At 42.9% G+C, this 18,562-nt stretch overlaps 1 protein-coding gene across 1 annotated transcript; it reads right to left on the bottom strand.

Moving 5' to 3' along the window:
* Positions 1 to 1,096: 1,096 nt before the first annotated feature.
* ISY1 (ISY1 splicing factor homolog) lies at positions 1,097 to 18,341 on the bottom strand. Its single transcript, XM_074836661.1, has 11 exons — positions 16,017 to 18,341; positions 15,774 to 15,796; positions 13,587 to 13,638; positions 11,781 to 11,846; positions 11,003 to 11,045; positions 10,724 to 10,836; positions 9,887 to 10,004; positions 8,837 to 8,959; positions 6,316 to 6,425; positions 5,099 to 5,185; positions 1,097 to 1,901 (listed from the first exon to the last, which is right to left on the bottom strand). Exons 1-11 carry the CDS (start codon positions 16,257 to 16,259, stop codon positions 1,794 to 1,796), a joined length of 1,086 nt encoding a protein of 361 aa, XP_074692762.1. The 5' UTR covers positions 16,260 to 18,341; the 3' UTR covers positions 1,097 to 1,793.
* Positions 18,342 to 18,562: the final 221 nt, after the last annotated feature.

The raw sequence follows: 18,562 nt of genomic DNA, 5'->3' as shown, positions 1-18,562 counted from the left end.
GTTCACAACAGAGCTTTAACTCTAAATGCCTCTTTAGCAAGCTTATCTGGCTGCTTCAGTTTTTTTGTTGGTGTCACATGCCCCCTGCCCCATCATGCTATGGTTTGGTGACCAACACTCCTGAAGCATGATAAAGACTTAGTAGACTACTTGCCAATTTATTCAGCTCCAGGGACACGGTTAGTGGCTTAGTACCAGGCAAGAAAGCCTTTAACCTTCACATTTTTCACATCTTTTCCATAGGCAAAGCGTACCAGTCTGATCCGGTACTGCTAGACCATAAAGCTGTTAGCACATCCAACATGAAACGAGCCTATTTTTCCATTCTTGGTAGCCAGGGGAAACAGTGTTGTCTTTTACAGCAATGCAGATAGCATGTGGATAAAAGCACATGACATTCTCTAAGCCAAAGAACAGAAAACACTCAAGGGGCAGCAGCAAAAACTAAAAACAACTTTGGAGTTATGCTTGCAACTCAGAGCACACAAATTATTGCAAGTCATAAACATACTCATCTGCTGCTTTGTTACAAAGCAGAGAAAGCTACACTGCTAACAGGAAGAGATGAATGTGTTTGTAATGTTAGTTGTCTGCTTGCTATCAATATTTGAGGTTTTGATTATCTTTTTTTAAGATTTTAATTTGGCAGCTATGCTTTTCACTTTTTCAAGGCTTTTTTTGTTTGTTCATTTACATCAAGTAAGACAAAGCTTGCCTCTAATTTAGAGCTTTAATTATTCTGGAGTGGATTTACAACAGACAGTGCTGAATACTCAGGGCATTTAGAAACTCTAAGTAGTGCCAGACATGGTTACTCGGTTGTGAAATACTGTATTCCTTAGATAGCACTTCTACTCCCTGGCTGCAGATGTCCAATTTAAAATTTCATTCATTTAGACCTGTGTAACAATGTTAGTCACCCAAAAGACTCAGAACAGGCTCTGCTGTAATCTGTCTCTTGTCACAGGATACACAAGCCAGGAGCAGTAGGGGATGCAGAGCTTCAAATCCCTATGTGGACGGATGCTTATGATCCCCTCCTTTGGCTACGATTAGGGAAACAACACAATCCTCTGAGCTAGAATGAAACAAGACATCAGGTTGTAAATAAGTTTTACTAAAAATATTTGAACAAGGTATTGCAAAGTTGGAAGTATTTACAACAGTTGCTGAAATATCCAGCATTTAAGCAATTCACCCAGGCACGGTTACAAACCACAAAAAGGGTAACAGCTTTGAGACATACTGCATGTGGTATACAAAGAACCAAATCAATTTCCAAGTCACTCGTAAGATCTGCCACCAAGGTACCTCTGAACAGGTTCTAGGCTCTTCTGGTAAACTAACCAAGCATAATAGAGTAAGTTATTTCTGGACTCAGCTCAGCAAAAACCAACGTAAGATAGATGTGTACGCTTACAGTCAGGATACAGTGGACAGAACGGCACTAACATCAGTTTTCCTTCAGGATTTAAGGAGTCACTGCATTTGCAGTTCTACCTGCAAGAGGCACCACTGCACAGACCGTTTTACAAAGTGAAAGGACTGAAGACAGTTGCTGAAGATGTAGAGACAAGTTAACCTAGGTTTGATCTTTTTCAGCACTGAAGTGCAAGTCATCCTAGTGGATAAACCAAAATGATGGTTTTCCTTCTGCAGAACACACGGTAATTTCACCAGTTTACTCTTAACATCCAAGGGGACTTTCAGAGCTAAAAGCAACTGCTACCAAAATATATGAACCTGTTGCTTTTAGATGGATTATACAAAACCCAGGACATACTGGGGAAATGTTACAATCCTAAAAGTGTTTTTGCTTCTTCACTCTGTGCCATGAGGGTTTCACTGGCATACTTCTGGAGAAGCTCCATCTTCTTTCTCCGTACAAGAGCCTCCTCAATCTGCAAATACAAAAAGAGGATGACATTCAACTTAACTGAGATGCCGAAACCAAGCATGCTTAGACATTAAAATAAGAGGAAGAAAAACACAGGGAACAAACTGTGAAAGTTAGAGGTTATGTACTAGTGTAGAAGTAGTTGAATTAAGGTGAGTTAGGACTAATGCTCAACTGAAGCTCATGAAAGTCAAAAGAAGCAGTAAAATAGATGACTGTTTCAGACCTATGCTCCTACCCTTTTCAATCAGGACATTAACTGCCATTTTATTTTACTCTCAGTACAGTCACTTGAATTTTGATTCAAACAATTGTCTCAGATATAGCTTTAACAAATGCAGAACACATGGAGTTATGTCACACTAGTCCACACCCCTGAGGTAAGTTCAGCGAGCGTGCCTTTCGCGTGAGCAACGGCTATGAACCTCTTACCTAATTTTGTCTAGAAGTGCCAGCAATACATGATTCTTTAACAAGCACGTACTTTAAAAATCTACTAATAGCAACCTGCAAGACTTGTTTTGATCTCAGTAATGATTTTGTATTGCTCCAGACTGTACACAGGCACACAGCATCTCTCAACAATTAGTGTTCTGAATGTTAGCTTTCTGTAATTTAGAATCTAGATGGCATAATCCCATAGACTTAAGGTATGGAGTGATCTGCCACTAAAAAAGAGAAAATATTACACTGACTACTGTCTAATTAGAAAAGATTGAAGACTGCTGTGTAAATCAGTGGTTATGTATTAGAAAGCCTGTTTTGACTCACAAAATCACAGAATCATCTCGGTTGGAAAGGACCTTGAAGATCATCTAGTCCAACCGTTAACCCAGCACTGACAGTTCCCAACTACACCATATCTCTCAGCGCTATGTCAACCCGCCTCTTGAACACCTCCAGGGATGGGGACTCCACCACCTCCCTGGGCAGTCCATTCCAATGCCTAACAACCCCTGCTGGAAAGAAATGCTTCCTAATCTAAATTCCTAGTCTAAACCTTTCCTGGCACAACTTGAGGCCATTACCTCTTGTCCTATCGCTTGTTACTTTGTTAAAGAGGCTCATCCCCAGCTCTCTGCAAACTCCTTTCAGGTAGTTGTAGAGGGCCATGAGGTCTCCCCTCAGCCTCCTCTTCTCCAGACTAAACCCCCCCAGTTCCCTCAGCCGCTCCCCATCAGACCCGTGCTCCAGACCCTTCACCAGCTCCGTTGCCCTTCTCTGGACATGCTCGAGTCATTCAATGGCCTTTTTGGAGTGAGGGGCCCAAAACTGAACACAGTCATCGAGGTGCGACCTCACCAGTGCCGAGCACAGGGGTAAGATCCCTTCCCTGTCCCTGCTGGCCACGCTATGGCTGATACAAGCCAGGATGCCATTGGCCTTCTTGGCCACCTGGTCACACTGCTGGCTCCTGTTCAGCCGGCTGTCAATCAACCCCCCCAGGTCCCTCTCTGACTGGCAGCTCTCCAGCCACTCCTCCCCAAGCCTGTAGCGCTGCTGGGGGTTGTTGTGGCCCAAGTGCAGCACCTGGCATTTGGCCTCATTGAAGCTCATACAGTTGGCCTCAGCCCATCGCTCCAGCCTGGCCAGGTCTCTCTGCAGAGCCTCCCTACCCTCGAGCAGATCAACACTCCCACCCAGCTTGGTGTCATCTGCAAACTTACTGAGGGTGCACTCGATCCCCTCATCCAGATCATCAATAAAGATGTTAAACAGGAGTGGAGATGCTCTCTTCATTAAGAGAATACCATCAGCCAGCAAGCAATGTTTTTAATCATTATTTCTCTCCTGCAGTTTTGACAAGCCATTACATGTGTATTTTGTTGAATGAGCAGGATTGTGACTTCACAGGAGAACACGGCATTGTCATCTGACAAGATGGCAAAGGGGGACAAACTGCCACATGCTCTCTGTGTGATGTAAAGGCACACCTACCAAAAGATACGTAACCCCAGAACCTTCTTGCCTGAGTTGTATTTCAAACAACCTATCACCGTTAAAGTAATATATACCCTAGAGCAGTTTCAAAATATAATAGTCAATTCAAGGTCGTGCCACCAAAATAATTTTAGAAAACTTATGACAGCAAACCCTGCAATTCAGAAATCATCCCATTAAATTAAAAAAAAGTCAGACTGTCAGCAGAAAAGCACAATAAAGTAGGCAATTAGGGTTATCTTGATTATAACACCACAACACTTTCCAATTTATGTAATACTTAGGAAGGTATAAGGAACTGAAGGAATGCCTCAAACATTCATCAACACAGAAAACCTCAAGGACAAGCTGCGGCCTTTGGATTAGTCCAAGGAATGTCACCCAAGGAAGCAGGAGTGTATGGAAGGACGTGCCCCTCACTCCCTTGCAGTTGCATTGTCAAACTCCTTTGATAAGCCTCAAAGGGGGAGACACTGACTGAGGGAAACCAACTGTTTATCAGTGGCTCCATGGTGTAGCCATTTGTGGCTCTATTGTGTACGGCAGACGCCATGCATGCATTGCTCAGGGGCTGGTAAGAGCTGAGCAGTTCTGCCCCAGAAGCTGGATGACTGCTCAAGAAGCATGAAGTCAGGCAAAAACCTGTGGGACCAGAGGAAAAACTAAAGGTGGGCAGATATGCTGATCAGCTGATACAATGAACTTAAAAGGCAACGGAAAACTCTGCTGTGTATGCACCCACCATCGAAGTTAGATCCGGGTGTACCCACCACCCAAGATTACCAGACCTGAGACAATACTGGATCCAGGGGTGGTGATCTGGATTTCTTTGACTCTCTTTCTCTCCTTTCTTTTCCTTTCCTTTCTTTTCTTTCTTACAGATTTATAAGAGACCACATTGCTTATTATCCTTTCCCAAGTTTAAATTGTTCTCTACCGCAAGTAAAACATTTTAACCGGTCATTTGGTGTCGTTCCACCTTAATTTAAGCCAAGAGGATCACAGAACCCTTGCGATTCTCTGGGGTTCCAGTCCAGGTCGTGACAGAAAGTTTTGAAAATTCTCAGGTGAAAAGGGTTATAGCAATAGTACCACAATTCTGGACAGTTCCACAGCATTTGCAAGAGGATTAAACAGCTGCAGAGTCAAGTCGCAGAAATAACCAATCGAGGACACTTTTATGGACAACCTGCCATGAGTTAAAATCTGTCTTGCAAAAGCCAGAGTGCATCTCTGCAACTTAATTTTGTTATGTCTTACCTCCTGTTGAGATGGCACTGGAACATGCGCAATAAATTTCTGTTGGCCTTCTTCACCTTCTTTTTCCTTGCCACCTTCCTCATCAGACTAAAAAAAAAAAATAAAGCCACATGAAATTTACTTTCTAAAGAGGTCATCAAAAAACACTTTTTTACTTGCTTTGCCAGAAGGAACCAGATAGAGAATGATCAACACTACAGACACAAGAAGTAGGTGAACAGGACCAAACAACACATGAATATGACAAGCATCACATTCAGGTCCTGCTCCTTGATGTTTTCAGAATGATTGCTTTCATTCCTCATATGGCTTTTCCTCTGCTGTAGCATGGGCATGAACATAAAGCTATATTCCCTCCTCTTCCATATCACTCTGGCTGCCATAGCAAAGCTATAAAGAAAAGAGGAGCGAGCTAACCACAAAGAAAGCAAGTGCTTTAAAAATATATGTGCCACTTCCCTGTGTAGATATGTACTGCTTCGTTCTCACACCTGAGAGCTGGGCTTATGAATCAGAGATAATACAAACAAAACAGGGTACTGAAGGAACCACCAGTTTTACTTATGGACTATCTCCTTTTCACTCTTGTGATAAACCCACTTAGGTACGGACTGCAAAATAAGAACTAGTTTCCAGTACCCCTTTTACAGATCTTTGAGAGCAACGGCAACATCCCTCACTTCTCTTACTGGCATTGGGAGCAGGGAAAATAAAGAAACAAGAGCCATGTCACAGCAGTGACTGCAGCATCAGCAAAGCCTTGCTGTATCAGGATTCAACTACAAACAAGACCCTGGCAATCTCTGGTTTTGCTACGCATTGATGGTGTGAAATTATACTGTACAGAAAACTACCTGTGCAGTTACTGATGTAGATTGTACTTCAAAGCACGACCAATCAGTGTGAAGTTAACAACACACTGCCTTACAAATACCGGCATTCCAGGCAGTGACAGTTAAATCTCAACAAGCTGTTCGTTGTTTCTCACTCAAGTAAAAAGTCTTCCCCAGCTGCCAGCTTTCCTCGCTCTCTAAGCCTGGACCAAATGTACTCATCTACTACCGACTTTTACTCAGCAGGGACAATTGTATAGTAAGTTAGGCAGAGAGAAGGGCAGAATGCAGCAACAGACAGGTTCTTGGCAAAATAACTCTGTCCAAGAAGGCAGTGTAAAAGACACATGAAATGTTAGTTACATCACCTTAGCCATCACATACCTCATCATCGTTGACAGCATAGATGTTTACTTCCTCCTCCTCTTCCTCCTCACCTCTTGCAAGTCGTGCTTCTCTCTCCATTTTCCATTTTTCCACTGCTTCTGCTATAACTGGTTAGCAAAGGAAAATGGCAAGTGTATCTGAGAGCAAGTTAAAGCAGTATGGTCCTATTTCCAAAGCTTTTCCAACAGACTTAAACTTCTTGCTTAAATCCTCTACATCGGTAACGCACACTTACTGTAGTGCCTTGATGTAGTATCTAATAAAATATATCAGTGTAGTGTGAGCAAAACCCAATGCTAGCATTGTGGAAGCGCGGTACTTGCTAACGCCTTAATTTGGGTACAGTTTAGACACTAAATGTCATGGTTAAATATCAACCTACTTTCTGAACTGAATAACAGGGTCACATGACCAGCCTAAGTGGCTTTTAGAGCTCTGTAACATGTCAACAGCTATAGGAATGTTGATCACCATGTAGTTAAACATGATTATGCTCCTTACAGTGACCACCCACATAAGTCTCCCTCTTTTCATCTCATAGTGCATTCCTCTTATTTTATAGCACAATTCCAATTCTGTAACCTCCTGCTAGCTAGGAGCTGTTAAGCTGCTCTATCTCTACTACACAGCAGAGTGCTAGTAAGAGCGCTAAAAGAAGTTTTAAGAAGCTTAATCAGTGACATTTCCAGTGTATAAAAACCCTAGAGGTGCAAGATTAATGCAACTAGGCAGTACAAAATGCCTACAGCAACATAAGTCAGCAGTCATTCCTCCTAGCTCTCAAAGACTAAACATTAAAATGCTCTCCCTGAGAAAGCAAGATCTAACTAGCTGCACAAGACCGCGTTTCTGTGTGGTTTTGTAACAGAAAAGATACCCCAAATTAAGAACCTTTTTCAATACTTTGTTTCACAAAAATTTAACTCTTCTGATAACAAGCTAAAACCCACAAGAGCCCAGGCAAGTGACCCTGAGAGAATCTTAGCTACTGTGCATTAATAGTACAGTAATAGTACAGTAATAGTACATCTATTGGTTCTGTTAGCATCTCTAGCCTTGTTATTTCAAGTGGCACAATCACTAAAGATGGTAATTTTCTTAAATAACCCCATGAATCCAGATGAGCTACCTCTCCTGTCTGCAGTTAGCAAGATCTGCAAGATGAACACCGAATGGGAGGCCTTTCTGGGAGTGCTGCACCACAAAACTTCCCTTCTTACGCTATCAATTGTCTGCCAGCCAGCTACTGTTCACTTGGTTTAAGGTTGTAGGCCATGCTGCAGGACACTGATAAGTGAAATATTTCCTTTATTCCCCTCTTCCTCCCTGTCCTATCATCTAACAAGGCACAATCTTTAACACACAACACTATGAAGATCTCACACATGGAGAAAGGATAAATACAAGCAGCGGACGACCACACCAAGAGATATTAAGTATTGATAACAGTTACAAGCTCAACAACTTGTAATCATTTAAACACGCCACTTCCTGCAGTTTTGTTTTAAATTTTTTCTCTCTAATTCCAAAGAGATAATTGTATACAAAAAGAAGCACCGCTCAAGCAAAATCTGATGGTTTTATCTGCTGTGCTCTGTGGAAGAGCCTGCCAGGGGTTCCTATGCTAGAACCTTTTCCTACAGAGCACTGAGGATCTGCCTGCAGTTGAAGTTTCAAAAGAGGAGATGGTGAAACAAACATACAATGCAAACAGCAACAAATGCCCAGGATCAGAAAACGCTCACCAGGACTGAAAGAACTATTTAGAAAACAGCTAAGCTCTTAAAGGTGATGGGTGGCCTCTTGCTTAAAGCTACACAAATACCAGAAGATGGCACACAGCGCTGAATTTTAAAGAGGGTTTCAGGAATTAGACTCATAATCCTCAGGTCTTTACTGGGTAAGTCAATAGAAACAAAGCTGGAGAACTAAGTGAGCAGACACATGGAAAAATATTATCTACTGAGAAAGTATGTGTTTCAAAGGAAAAAATATTCACAAATGTGGTGAAGTTCCAAGATAGATGACATGTGGACAAATTAACATAGGTCACCTAGACTTTAGGGTTTCCAGAAGGTTCCCTCTAATCTCCAAGAAAACTAAGCAGCTATGTTCATGAATAAGTAAGTAGGTAACACAGGAAACAGATGGTACAGTCAGTTTTCACAAAGGAGGGAGATAACCACTTGAGTTCCATAGATCTCCCTGCTGCAACCTACTCTTTTACATTCTTAAGCATGAAAAAGTTGGGGAAAAAAGGAGATTTTGCTTCAGTAGTGAATCACTTGCTGACAATATTAAATCTTTAACAATAGCAAAGATAAAAGCCAACTAACGCACACCCCCTCACCCCAGAAATGCCTTACACAGTAGCGACTTGGGTACCTAGTGACAGATGAAAGCTGACAGCTAAGCACAATACAACAACCTGCAGGGGTAAAAAAAAACCCAACAGACAACTTCAGAGTCCACCATCATCCCTTCTTGGAGTGCTTTATGCAGGTTTTGAATCTCATACCTTTCTTTTCATGTTCTTGTTCCAGTGGCTCCAGAATACCATCATCTTCATCCCTGTAGCCATAGTACTCTGCATCAATGGCTTTCATAAGCTCAGCTCGAGTTTTCCGAGGTGGTGGGAGAGCTGAAAGAGCAGGACTGTCTTTCACCCAGGTCCATCTTGACAGCTTGCTGTGCATTCCTGGTTCCTATCAACCTCACAGCCACTACAGCTACCTCGCTTCAGCTAGTAACCAACGTGCGACCTGAACTGCTGTCAGTATCAGGAGTAGTGGTATTTTACTCTGGCCTGCACAAAACAGTTTGAATACTGGACCTGATGCTTCATACTGCACAGTTCCCACCCTGTGGCAATTCTACACTGTCACATATGCAGTTGTTTTCCCCCCCTGTACTGAAGTCCCAGTACTGAGCAAGACTACTATATGAAAGGAACTAAAAAACTGTCCCAACCTGGCCCAGCTCATGCAGTACTTCCCATAGTTTTTCTCTGCAGATGGCAAGTTATAAAGAGCTGATTCAGCAGGCCTGCCTCACTTTCAGGTTCAAGTAATTCCCACTCATTCTATGACAAATCAATATATTTATCCACTTACATCTAATTTTTCCAATTATGAAAGCTGATTCCTGCTTCTAAAATTATGTTCAAGCCAACTTCCCTTTTGGTTTTTGGTTTGGTTTTGTTGTTTGTTTTTTTTAATTCTGAACTCAGAGTACTGTTTACAACTTATTAATACAGTTAACCCATGCTGGAAAGTTGCTCTAGAACATCAGTCCTTACCATCTGGAACTCCCAGCAGAAAGGAGAGTTCACTCTTCTCTGTATTTCTTTAATTGCAAACAGTCAAAGGTGTTCTTTGCCCAAAGAAGTAGTATTTAATTAATTACTTGTGTCCAGCATTTCATTCAGCTGATTGACAGGTTTGACATTTAGCTGATTAACAGCCAGAACATGCTGTTACTAGCATTCCCCACCTACTACAACAGACATTTTCCTCAAGATAATACAACTATGTAGATTCATGTCTGGGAAGAGTTACTATTTACTTACGTTCCTTTTCAAAAAGTTCTCTAACTCCTGGTAAATCCTTTGCAGCTCCGAAATATTTGTAACCTCTGTTTCCCGGAACTTCTTTCCCTTCATGATCTAACATTTTCGGTCCAATCCTCTGGAAAATAAGCAGAGTTCTTTGTTTACAATTTTATTCCTCTTCCATCTTGTATTTCCTGTTTTCCTGGGCATCTTACTAGTTTAAAGGATTAAGAAAGGAGATATGCTAGACCAGTTCAAACCACCCCACAAGCAGAATGCCCTCACAGCCCATTTTTATATAGGTTCTCTACTTTTAGTACAAATCACACATTTAAAATGACCATGCAAACTCTAGAGAATCCATACCGGATTAACCTTCACAAAATATCTAAACCTGTCTCATTCTCTGTACTAGTATATTTAGGTATCAGATAAACAAGCACTACTAAATCTGACAATGAGCATACATTTGATGTTTTGGCAAGTGAGAGCTAGTGTCATTATTTCATTTTGAGCAGTAACTAGGTGAGCCAAGTGAAAACCCTTCTACAGGCTGATAAGAGTACAACATAGAAAACCAAAACCTACTGATGGGTAAAATCAGACCAGCCTTGCAAAGTCTTATCAGGAAGGCAAGACCCCTTGGACTGGTGTCCCAAATGAAAAGTCTGATTTGCTCATCATGGAAACAAATATTTCTTTGAACACAGCCTAACATCTTTAGGGGCTGAATAGAATTCCTCTCTAATAAATGCTGACCAAGTAATACACAACTAAATGTTGCACAGATTCTTCCCATTAGTCACTTTACTTGTAAGCAGAACAACCATGTACTACAAAATAATTTATACTTACAGCATAATCAGGACCTCCTAGCTCCTTTATTCTGAATTCCCAGTGTCCTTTCTCCCTCAGAAGTTTGTTTATTTCATCATTCAGGTCCCGAATTCTGAATTCACCTAATCCAGCTGTCAGAGCGGAAAAAGGCAATAAATTAGGCAGCGTACTAGAAGCACCAAAGTAATTTCACAATTCATGCATTGCAAACAGCACAGTTCACATGACACATCATTTTTACTGTAACTGCTTAGGATGGAGATACAAAAAAATAAAACGTAATTCGAAAGATCTTACCATTCTGAATCTGTGCCACTTTCTTGGAAATTTCTCCAATGATCTAGTTAAATAAGAACACAAGTGAATTTCTCAAAAAAAAGAGGCTAGGAAAGACTCAAAAAACCCCTAGAAAGATCCAGCTTCTAAGTTGGCTTTTTGATCTAGAAAATGGATGTGAGCCTATCAATTTGAAATATCAACATATATTTTATTCAGACACAAATATAGCACCTCAGACACTTAAACAACATGGAAACATTTTTACAGCTGTACACGTGATGAGGGCAGGAGCACGTGAAGTACAAAGGCTGAGAGAGAACTGGGTTTGATCTGCCTTAAGAGAAGGCAAAAAGGGAATAACCTGTTGCTGTCTTCAACTACCTTATGGAGGGTAGAGAGAAGACAGAGCCAGACTGCTTGAGAGGTGCATGACAACAGGACAAGTAGCAACAAACACAAGTGGGAACTGGGGAAATTCTGCTTAAATTCAAGGGTACAAAAAAAAAAATCATTAAGAAAGTAATCAAACAGTGGAACAGGGACCCCAAAAACCTGTGGAGTCCAAACCCCTAAAGATATTAAAAACTCAGTTGGGCATGGCCATGGGCAACTGGACACGATAGGAGCTGCTTTGAACACTGTGGTGAACTATACCATCTTCCAATCTAAATTATTCTGTGATTTAGCTCTCAGCATACTGAAGAATTCTGAAAAAAACTGTAAGCAGGCTGTCTAATTTGGAAGTGCTAAAGTTCTACCCACTACAGAATTAGAAAAATCTATAGCTTGACATTACCTGTCGCCTCCATTTCTCAGCTTTAGGCAATTCATTACACTCTGATGCAAGGAAAGGTCTTCGTTCCTGTTTGACAGAAAGCCACACATCATGAAGTTTTAACCTAACATCAATATATTCACAGCATTTCATGCAAACTTTATTGCTTGATTAACCCCAAACTACGCCACCAAGCTCCAGTGCCGCCTTCTCCCACTGATTTTTAGTAAGTGAAAAACAATGGCGGTTTACAGCCCTGCCAAATTAAACTATCACAGAATATAAAAATCTACTTAAATCCACTTTATTCAAAACCAAATCTGTCACCTGTTTTTTCAAAACATTTTACAATCCTCTCCAATAAAAATAATGTTCAGGTCGGTTGAATTACATCATCATTTTCAGTATACGGGCATCTAAATAAAATCCACTCTCTTCCATGTAGCTATTAAGTTTAAGACTTTTCTCAATTGCTACCATGTAATGTAATTTTTTTCCAAGATGATTTTGTTTTGTACTCTCTCAACTACAGTTTATCCAAAACAGCTTTTCCCCAACATTCTTCACATTCTGTTGACTTGCTCACACAGACTAATACTCCATCTTACCTCTAGGACTCTGTGTGCAGTTGTTTTGTCCCTTTTTCTACAGTACTTCCACAGCTCTACCTTTTATACATTAAAAAGCCTTCCTTCACATAATATACCAGAAACTCTATTCCATCTTATTCTTTGGCTGTTGTTCATTGAATCTTTTCCACTACAGTTTCCCTAAACTGTTATTTTCCACTTTACTGTTTCACATTGCTTGCACTCGTGTGTAAAACATCATTTCTCAAGGTGCAAACATAGGACACCTCAGATAGTTTCCAGAATTCCTTTGTCAGTTCCCCAAAATTCAAAATTGTAAACCTGTCCAAAAAAAGTTATTGAGAACACTCTGATCCCACATAAATATTCTTGCAATCCGAGTTATGATTCAGTGAAAATTGTACAGGAATATCCAGACATAGTTGAGAATCAGTCTCTAAGGTTCTGTGTGGGTTTAGGGGTGCTATTTCTTTCATTATAATGGTGGGGGTTTTTTAATTAAGAAGTTGCTAAGTCCATTTCTTTGTCAATCTTACACCAATCAAAAAAAAAAGCTGCATGACACTGAAGATAATTATGAACAGATGCACAGCTATCATGTGTTGGGTTAATAACATGCCAATGTTATGTCTCATGCAAGCCTCGAGTTCACCATGATCCTGAAGGCCCTCTGTTTCATGGTTACTGTTTTGTCAAAATATACCAAAGAACAAGATTATAAGAATTTCTCTACCTCTTCCGGGAAGAAATCCAAAGAAACCTTGTGATCACTGTCAGTAAAAATAAGTGTATGTGCATCAATTTGAGTACATGGTTGCACAAGGAGACAACTTCAAAAATAATTCTCATTTTCTGCCCAGCATGCTGCCTCTATTTATAGCATTACTGTAGTTTGCTTTTTTCCCAAATTATTACATATTCTACCTACATTATGTAAAAAAATTAAGTGATGTTCAATTTGCACTTTCTCCTTGGCCAGAATATACCTCTGAAACATACATACAAATAAATTTGTAAACAGGTTATTCAGATCAGAAAATTCTATTCACCATTGCTGTTTTGTGTCGCTGAAATACAGCCCCTACTTCAGCTGCTTTCCAGCTGACTAATGTCAGACTCCTGTAGGATACCTGTATCCGCCACACGACCCCTCTGACAGCTGTCACGCAGCTCTGTACACGGCTTGCATGCCACTCCAGACTAGAGCTAACAAAGCTTTAGGTTTTTTACACCATACCTTAACTTTTCCTTCTTCAAGCTGAGCTTGCCGAAATCTTGCCAAGGCCGTCCTAAAGAAAAGAAAGGATGCAGATTTACTTTTACAAATCTACATTACAACAGAAACAAGTTTTGCTCTGGATGTTTATTATTGACTTAATTACAGTCTGTAGAAAACAAAGGAAGGGCTTGAACACATTCATTGGCTAGCTCTTCCAGCTAGAGACTTCTTCAACACTACAATCCTCAGTGGTTAATTTCTTAGATAAAGATAAATCCTGGTAAGCACCTAATTATTTTTTCAGTTTAGCATATGCTAGCATGTTAGATATTAGCAGCAAAAGGACGTCAACAAGTTATAAGCACAAGCATTAAGTTTACATATCTTATCTAGGGATACATCAAAAAGCAAACAAGAAACTCAAGAGGAAAAAAAAAGCTTCAGTAAGGAAAGCAGCAGTTGGTAACCAAGTTTATTAACATCACCAAAATATTCTGAGTCTCTCACAACTGAGCAGAGACTGCACACACTACCGCTTACTAATACAGCTTTATTTATTTACTAGATATTCAACAGTTACGTTAAAAAGCACAAAACAGTTGAATGCATTTAATACCTTTAACAGCACACCTATACCCTGCATCTAAGCCAATTATCTAGGCTCCACCTGCTGTTAAGAGGTATTTCCAGAACAAAAATCACACCATCCAGTCCAGTGTCCCAGACGCACTGGATGGGATCACTGTAAGATTGCACCTCACCAGCTATTAGACAGCTGTAATCTCTTCAGCTTCTCCTTGAATTACAAGCATTTTAGGTAAAAGAACAAACATGAGACAAATATATTGAAAAGCCTCTGATCTAGTAGTTCGAAATATGTGGCCTGCAAACCTTTTTGAAAAATACTCAAGAAAGTCAATACAAAAATAAGTATTTAAAACCCATCGGTTTAACTGAAGCCACTCCTAAGCGAGAATTATACTTAAACCAATGCTAACAGATTTCACAGAATCACAGAATCATCTAGGTTGGAAGGGAACTTGAAGATCATCTAGTCCAACCGTCAACCCAGCACTGGCAGATCCCAACTATACCAGATCCCTCAGCGCTGGGTCAACCCGCCTCTTCAACCCCTCCAGGGATGGGGACTCCACCACCTCCCTGGGCAGCCCATTCCAACGCCCAACAACCCCTGCTGGAAAGAAATGCCTCCTGATATCCAGTCTAAACCTTCCCTGGTGCAACTTGAGGCCATTACCTCTTGTCCTATCACTCATTACTTGGTTCAAGAGACTCATCCCCCCTCTCTGCACCCTCCTTTCAGGCAGTTGTAGAGGGCCATGAGGTCTCCCCTCAGCCTCCTCTTCTCCAGACTAAACCCCCCCAGTTCCCTCAGCCGCTCCCCATCAGACCTGTGCTCCAGACCCTGCACCAGCTCCGTTGCCCTTCTCTGGACATGCTCGAGTCATTCAATGGCCTTTTTGGAGTGAGGGGCCCAAAACTGAACACAGTCATCGAGGTGCGGCCTCACCAGTGCCGAGCACAGGGGTAAGATCCCTTCCCTGTCCCTGCTGGCCACACTATTGCTGATGCAAGCCAGGATGCCATTGGCCTTCTTGGCCACCTGGGCACACTGCTGGCTCATGTTTAGCCAGCTGTCAATCAACACCCCCAGGTCCCTAAATTGCTGCATTTCTATCTAGCCTGTTCCAAAAGCTGGAACTGCCTGGAACTGCCTAGAGCCAGCACAGGCCATTAGGACCCATTTCACACCTTGCTGCAGCTCTGCCCAGCACAGCCACCCAGCCCCACACCCCCGGGTGTACAGACACACGACAGTCCTCCTACTTCCACCGCCTCCAGACCACCATAACATCTGCAAGTAAGTACCGAAAAGCATTATTAAACTCCAAATGCTTTTCAAAAGGCTGCACAGCGAGTCCCACTGGGTAAGCACGGCTCTGTGGGTGTGACCCACGGCACAGAGGGTGCAGATGTCTCTGAAACCAGAGTCTCAGACGTGCGGGGCTGTGTAACACCCGAGCATGACCACGCTGCTTCGAAGCAACACCAGGTAACACAGATGGCTCCCGGGGACCCGCAGGGCTGCGAGGTCGCTACCCCAAGGCCAGAGCAAGCGGAGCTTGTACTGCAGTGTCCGCTCAGGGCTGTGAGCACAGGCAGTGCCCCCCCCGCCGTACTTACATGGCCTTTTCCGCGTTTCGAGCCTGAAAAAGAGAAAACAGACGCCGTGTTACTGACGCGCACGGCAGCGCCTCCCCGCCCCTCGCTTCCAAGCGCCTGGAATGAGGGAACGGACACCGGGCCCCCGCCTCGCTCCTCATCCCCGCCAGCCCGCCCGGCGCAGGAGCCACCGGCCGCGCGGCGGCCTCGCTCTCCGCGGAGCCCCCATCGCCGGGCCCCGGGACGGCGGCGCCCCGCACTCACCATGGCGCCGACCAGCCCCTCGGGCCCCGCGCCGCCCCGCCGGAGACCGCCGCCCGCCGCGCCAGGGAAGCCCCGGACGGAGCCGCGCCGACACCCCTCAACGGCAACCGGCCCCCACTGCGCACGCGCGGCACGGGGCTGCGCGGCGCCTCCGCCGCCTCGTCCCGCTGCGCCTGCGCTACCCGCCCGCCGCCCCGCTGCGCCTGCGCCACCCGCCGCCTCGTCCCGCTGCGCCTGCGCCATTCGCCCGGCGCCGCACTGCGCGGCGCTTCCCCGCCCGGCGGGAGGCGGCTGGTCCGGGCCTCGCTCCCCGTGTCCACCAAGAACTCCGACCCGTTACCTGGCACGGTTTCACGTACAGTGCTTGTCACACACTACAATGTGTAGAAGTAACTCTACGCTTCAAGACCGCAAATTTCTGTACACGTTATTTTTCAAATGTAGCGTCAGCAGCTGCCGTTCTGCAGAGGCAGGCCTGCAGGCACTGAGGAGCGCACCGTCGGGTACAGACCCCCTGTGCAGTTCAGAAAATACAACACTCTTGCACCGGTGTGAGTGTATTTACACCACATCAGCAAGCCCACGTGTGCTCTCAACAGCTAAGGGGAACCAAGGTGTGAAATCCAGTGGCTCACGTCACCCTTAGGACGATTCACAGGCTAAAGGAGTCACATAGTTAACTTCAAAATACTCATCGTGCAAGCGGGTGATGGGCAAAATTTTAAATTCCCAGCTACAAAACTGTGTATGGCACAGTAATTTTTCTCTTCTATAAAACAGTAACTATCTTTGCTACTAATAATTTGAAAGCTCCAAGTATTTTTCTTGAAACCCAAGTATTTCTGTGCAGTGCTCTATGCCAACCTTTTTGGTCCCCCGGTACTTGAAGGAATATCCAGCCATTCTGGAAAAGAAATCCAGTGCTTGTCTCCTGTAGTGTTACTGCAGCACTTTCAGTTCACAAAATAATTTTACAAAAAAATAATAAAAGGCAGTCAAATATTTTGTATTCTTCTATATACTTAGTTTCTACACTTACAAATGGAAAAGGACTTTTTTGCAGGCATTTCATACATCACATTCAAGAATTCCTGCCCAGCATTACACGGATTTAGAAAGGTTGGCACACAGACCAGATCCCTCTTTATTCACCCAACACGGCCCACATCCTTTCCTGGCACCATCCCTACACAGGGATTCCCACAGCATCTGAAACCCACACAACGAGCCTGGCTACCTCTAACTGCCGGCAGGTTCTCCTGGTGTCCAGGCTTCCACAGCCCACTGACCAAAGCCGCCTCCATTTCACTGTGCAGAACACGCACCTCATTGTCACTGCAGCAATTACATCCACCCTTTGTAGTTGGTCTAGAAAACAAACTGGAAAGACTGGTTTTCAGTAAGAATTTATTCAGTGGCTCCCAATTATTTTATTAAATTTTCCCTTCCAGAAAATGCTAACCTTTCAGAGAGCCCTGTCTGTAGAAAATAATCTATTACACATTTATCTCTCTGCCTTCCTGATTCACATAATCCACCAGATTTATGAAAACCACTACACTGGTGTTTGTCATGGGACTGGTCTTCAAGACCAACGAGGATCCTTCAGTGTTAAAGATTAACATGGAACAAATTAAATATTAGGTTTGATTTTTCCAAGTCCCCACAATTTCTGAAGTCACTATTTGCTTGTTCATCTTGTTAAGTTTGAAACAACCAATATTTAAAGTAGCAGCATCAATATTCTAAACTGTTCTCTACAGAAAGATGACTAGGAAGAGATACCTTAGTTGGATTAATTTTCTTCTTTTTGAAGTTACACCCTAGCTTGTATTTCTCCGCTTTCAAATCACATTTTGTCGGGGGATCACAGAGAAACACTACTTTTCAGGCACACAAAAATTACACATTGACAATAAAGCAGTTAAGTATCAGAGTCCTAAGGAGCAGTAGCTGCACGATCTTCACGAGGAAGCTTAATCACCAAGTTCTACAGGAATAGAAAAGTAGACTATATACGTCACCAGCACTGCAGGTCTTTGACACAGCATTTTTTAGCTACAGGTTAAGTCCCAAAGATTTTCAGGTCTTTGTAATCACAGAGCTTCAAGCTTTATTACTGTTTAACTAAGATAATTATATGTAAAGATTCAGTTAATTTATACTAACCTACCACAAGGCTGAGCAAGACTATGCTATGACTAGGCTATCTGTACTACCCCAAGACAGCCCACTCATCTCAAGTGTGGACTTTACGAGGGGTTTGGTAACCATGTTTAAGACTCAAAAGTACACTCATGCTCCAATAGCAGCTATTAAAAAATAAAGCCCAAACACACCCACCCCCATTCAAAAAACCCACACAACTCAGGCAAGCACCTCTTCCCCACCCCTTAGCTCCACAAGAGCTGAAAGGCTTTGTTCTTCAGCAAACAGGTTGGACAAAAGGCATCCTGGCAAAGAATTGCAACCAACTGTTAACAGCAGTCACCAGCTCGTTTTGGTTTTACTCTGTAGAACCTGCCTTCTCCCCAAACTATGGCTCA

This window comes from Strix aluco, chromosome 11, assembly GCF_031877795.1.
Source record: "Strix aluco isolate bStrAlu1 chromosome 11, bStrAlu1.hap1, whole genome shotgun sequence".
NCBI lineage: Eukaryota > Metazoa > Chordata > Aves > Strigiformes > Strigidae > Strix > Strix aluco.
The sequence above is the reverse complement of the archived record's forward strand: the minus strand, read 5'-3'. Positions and strand labels throughout refer to the sequence as shown.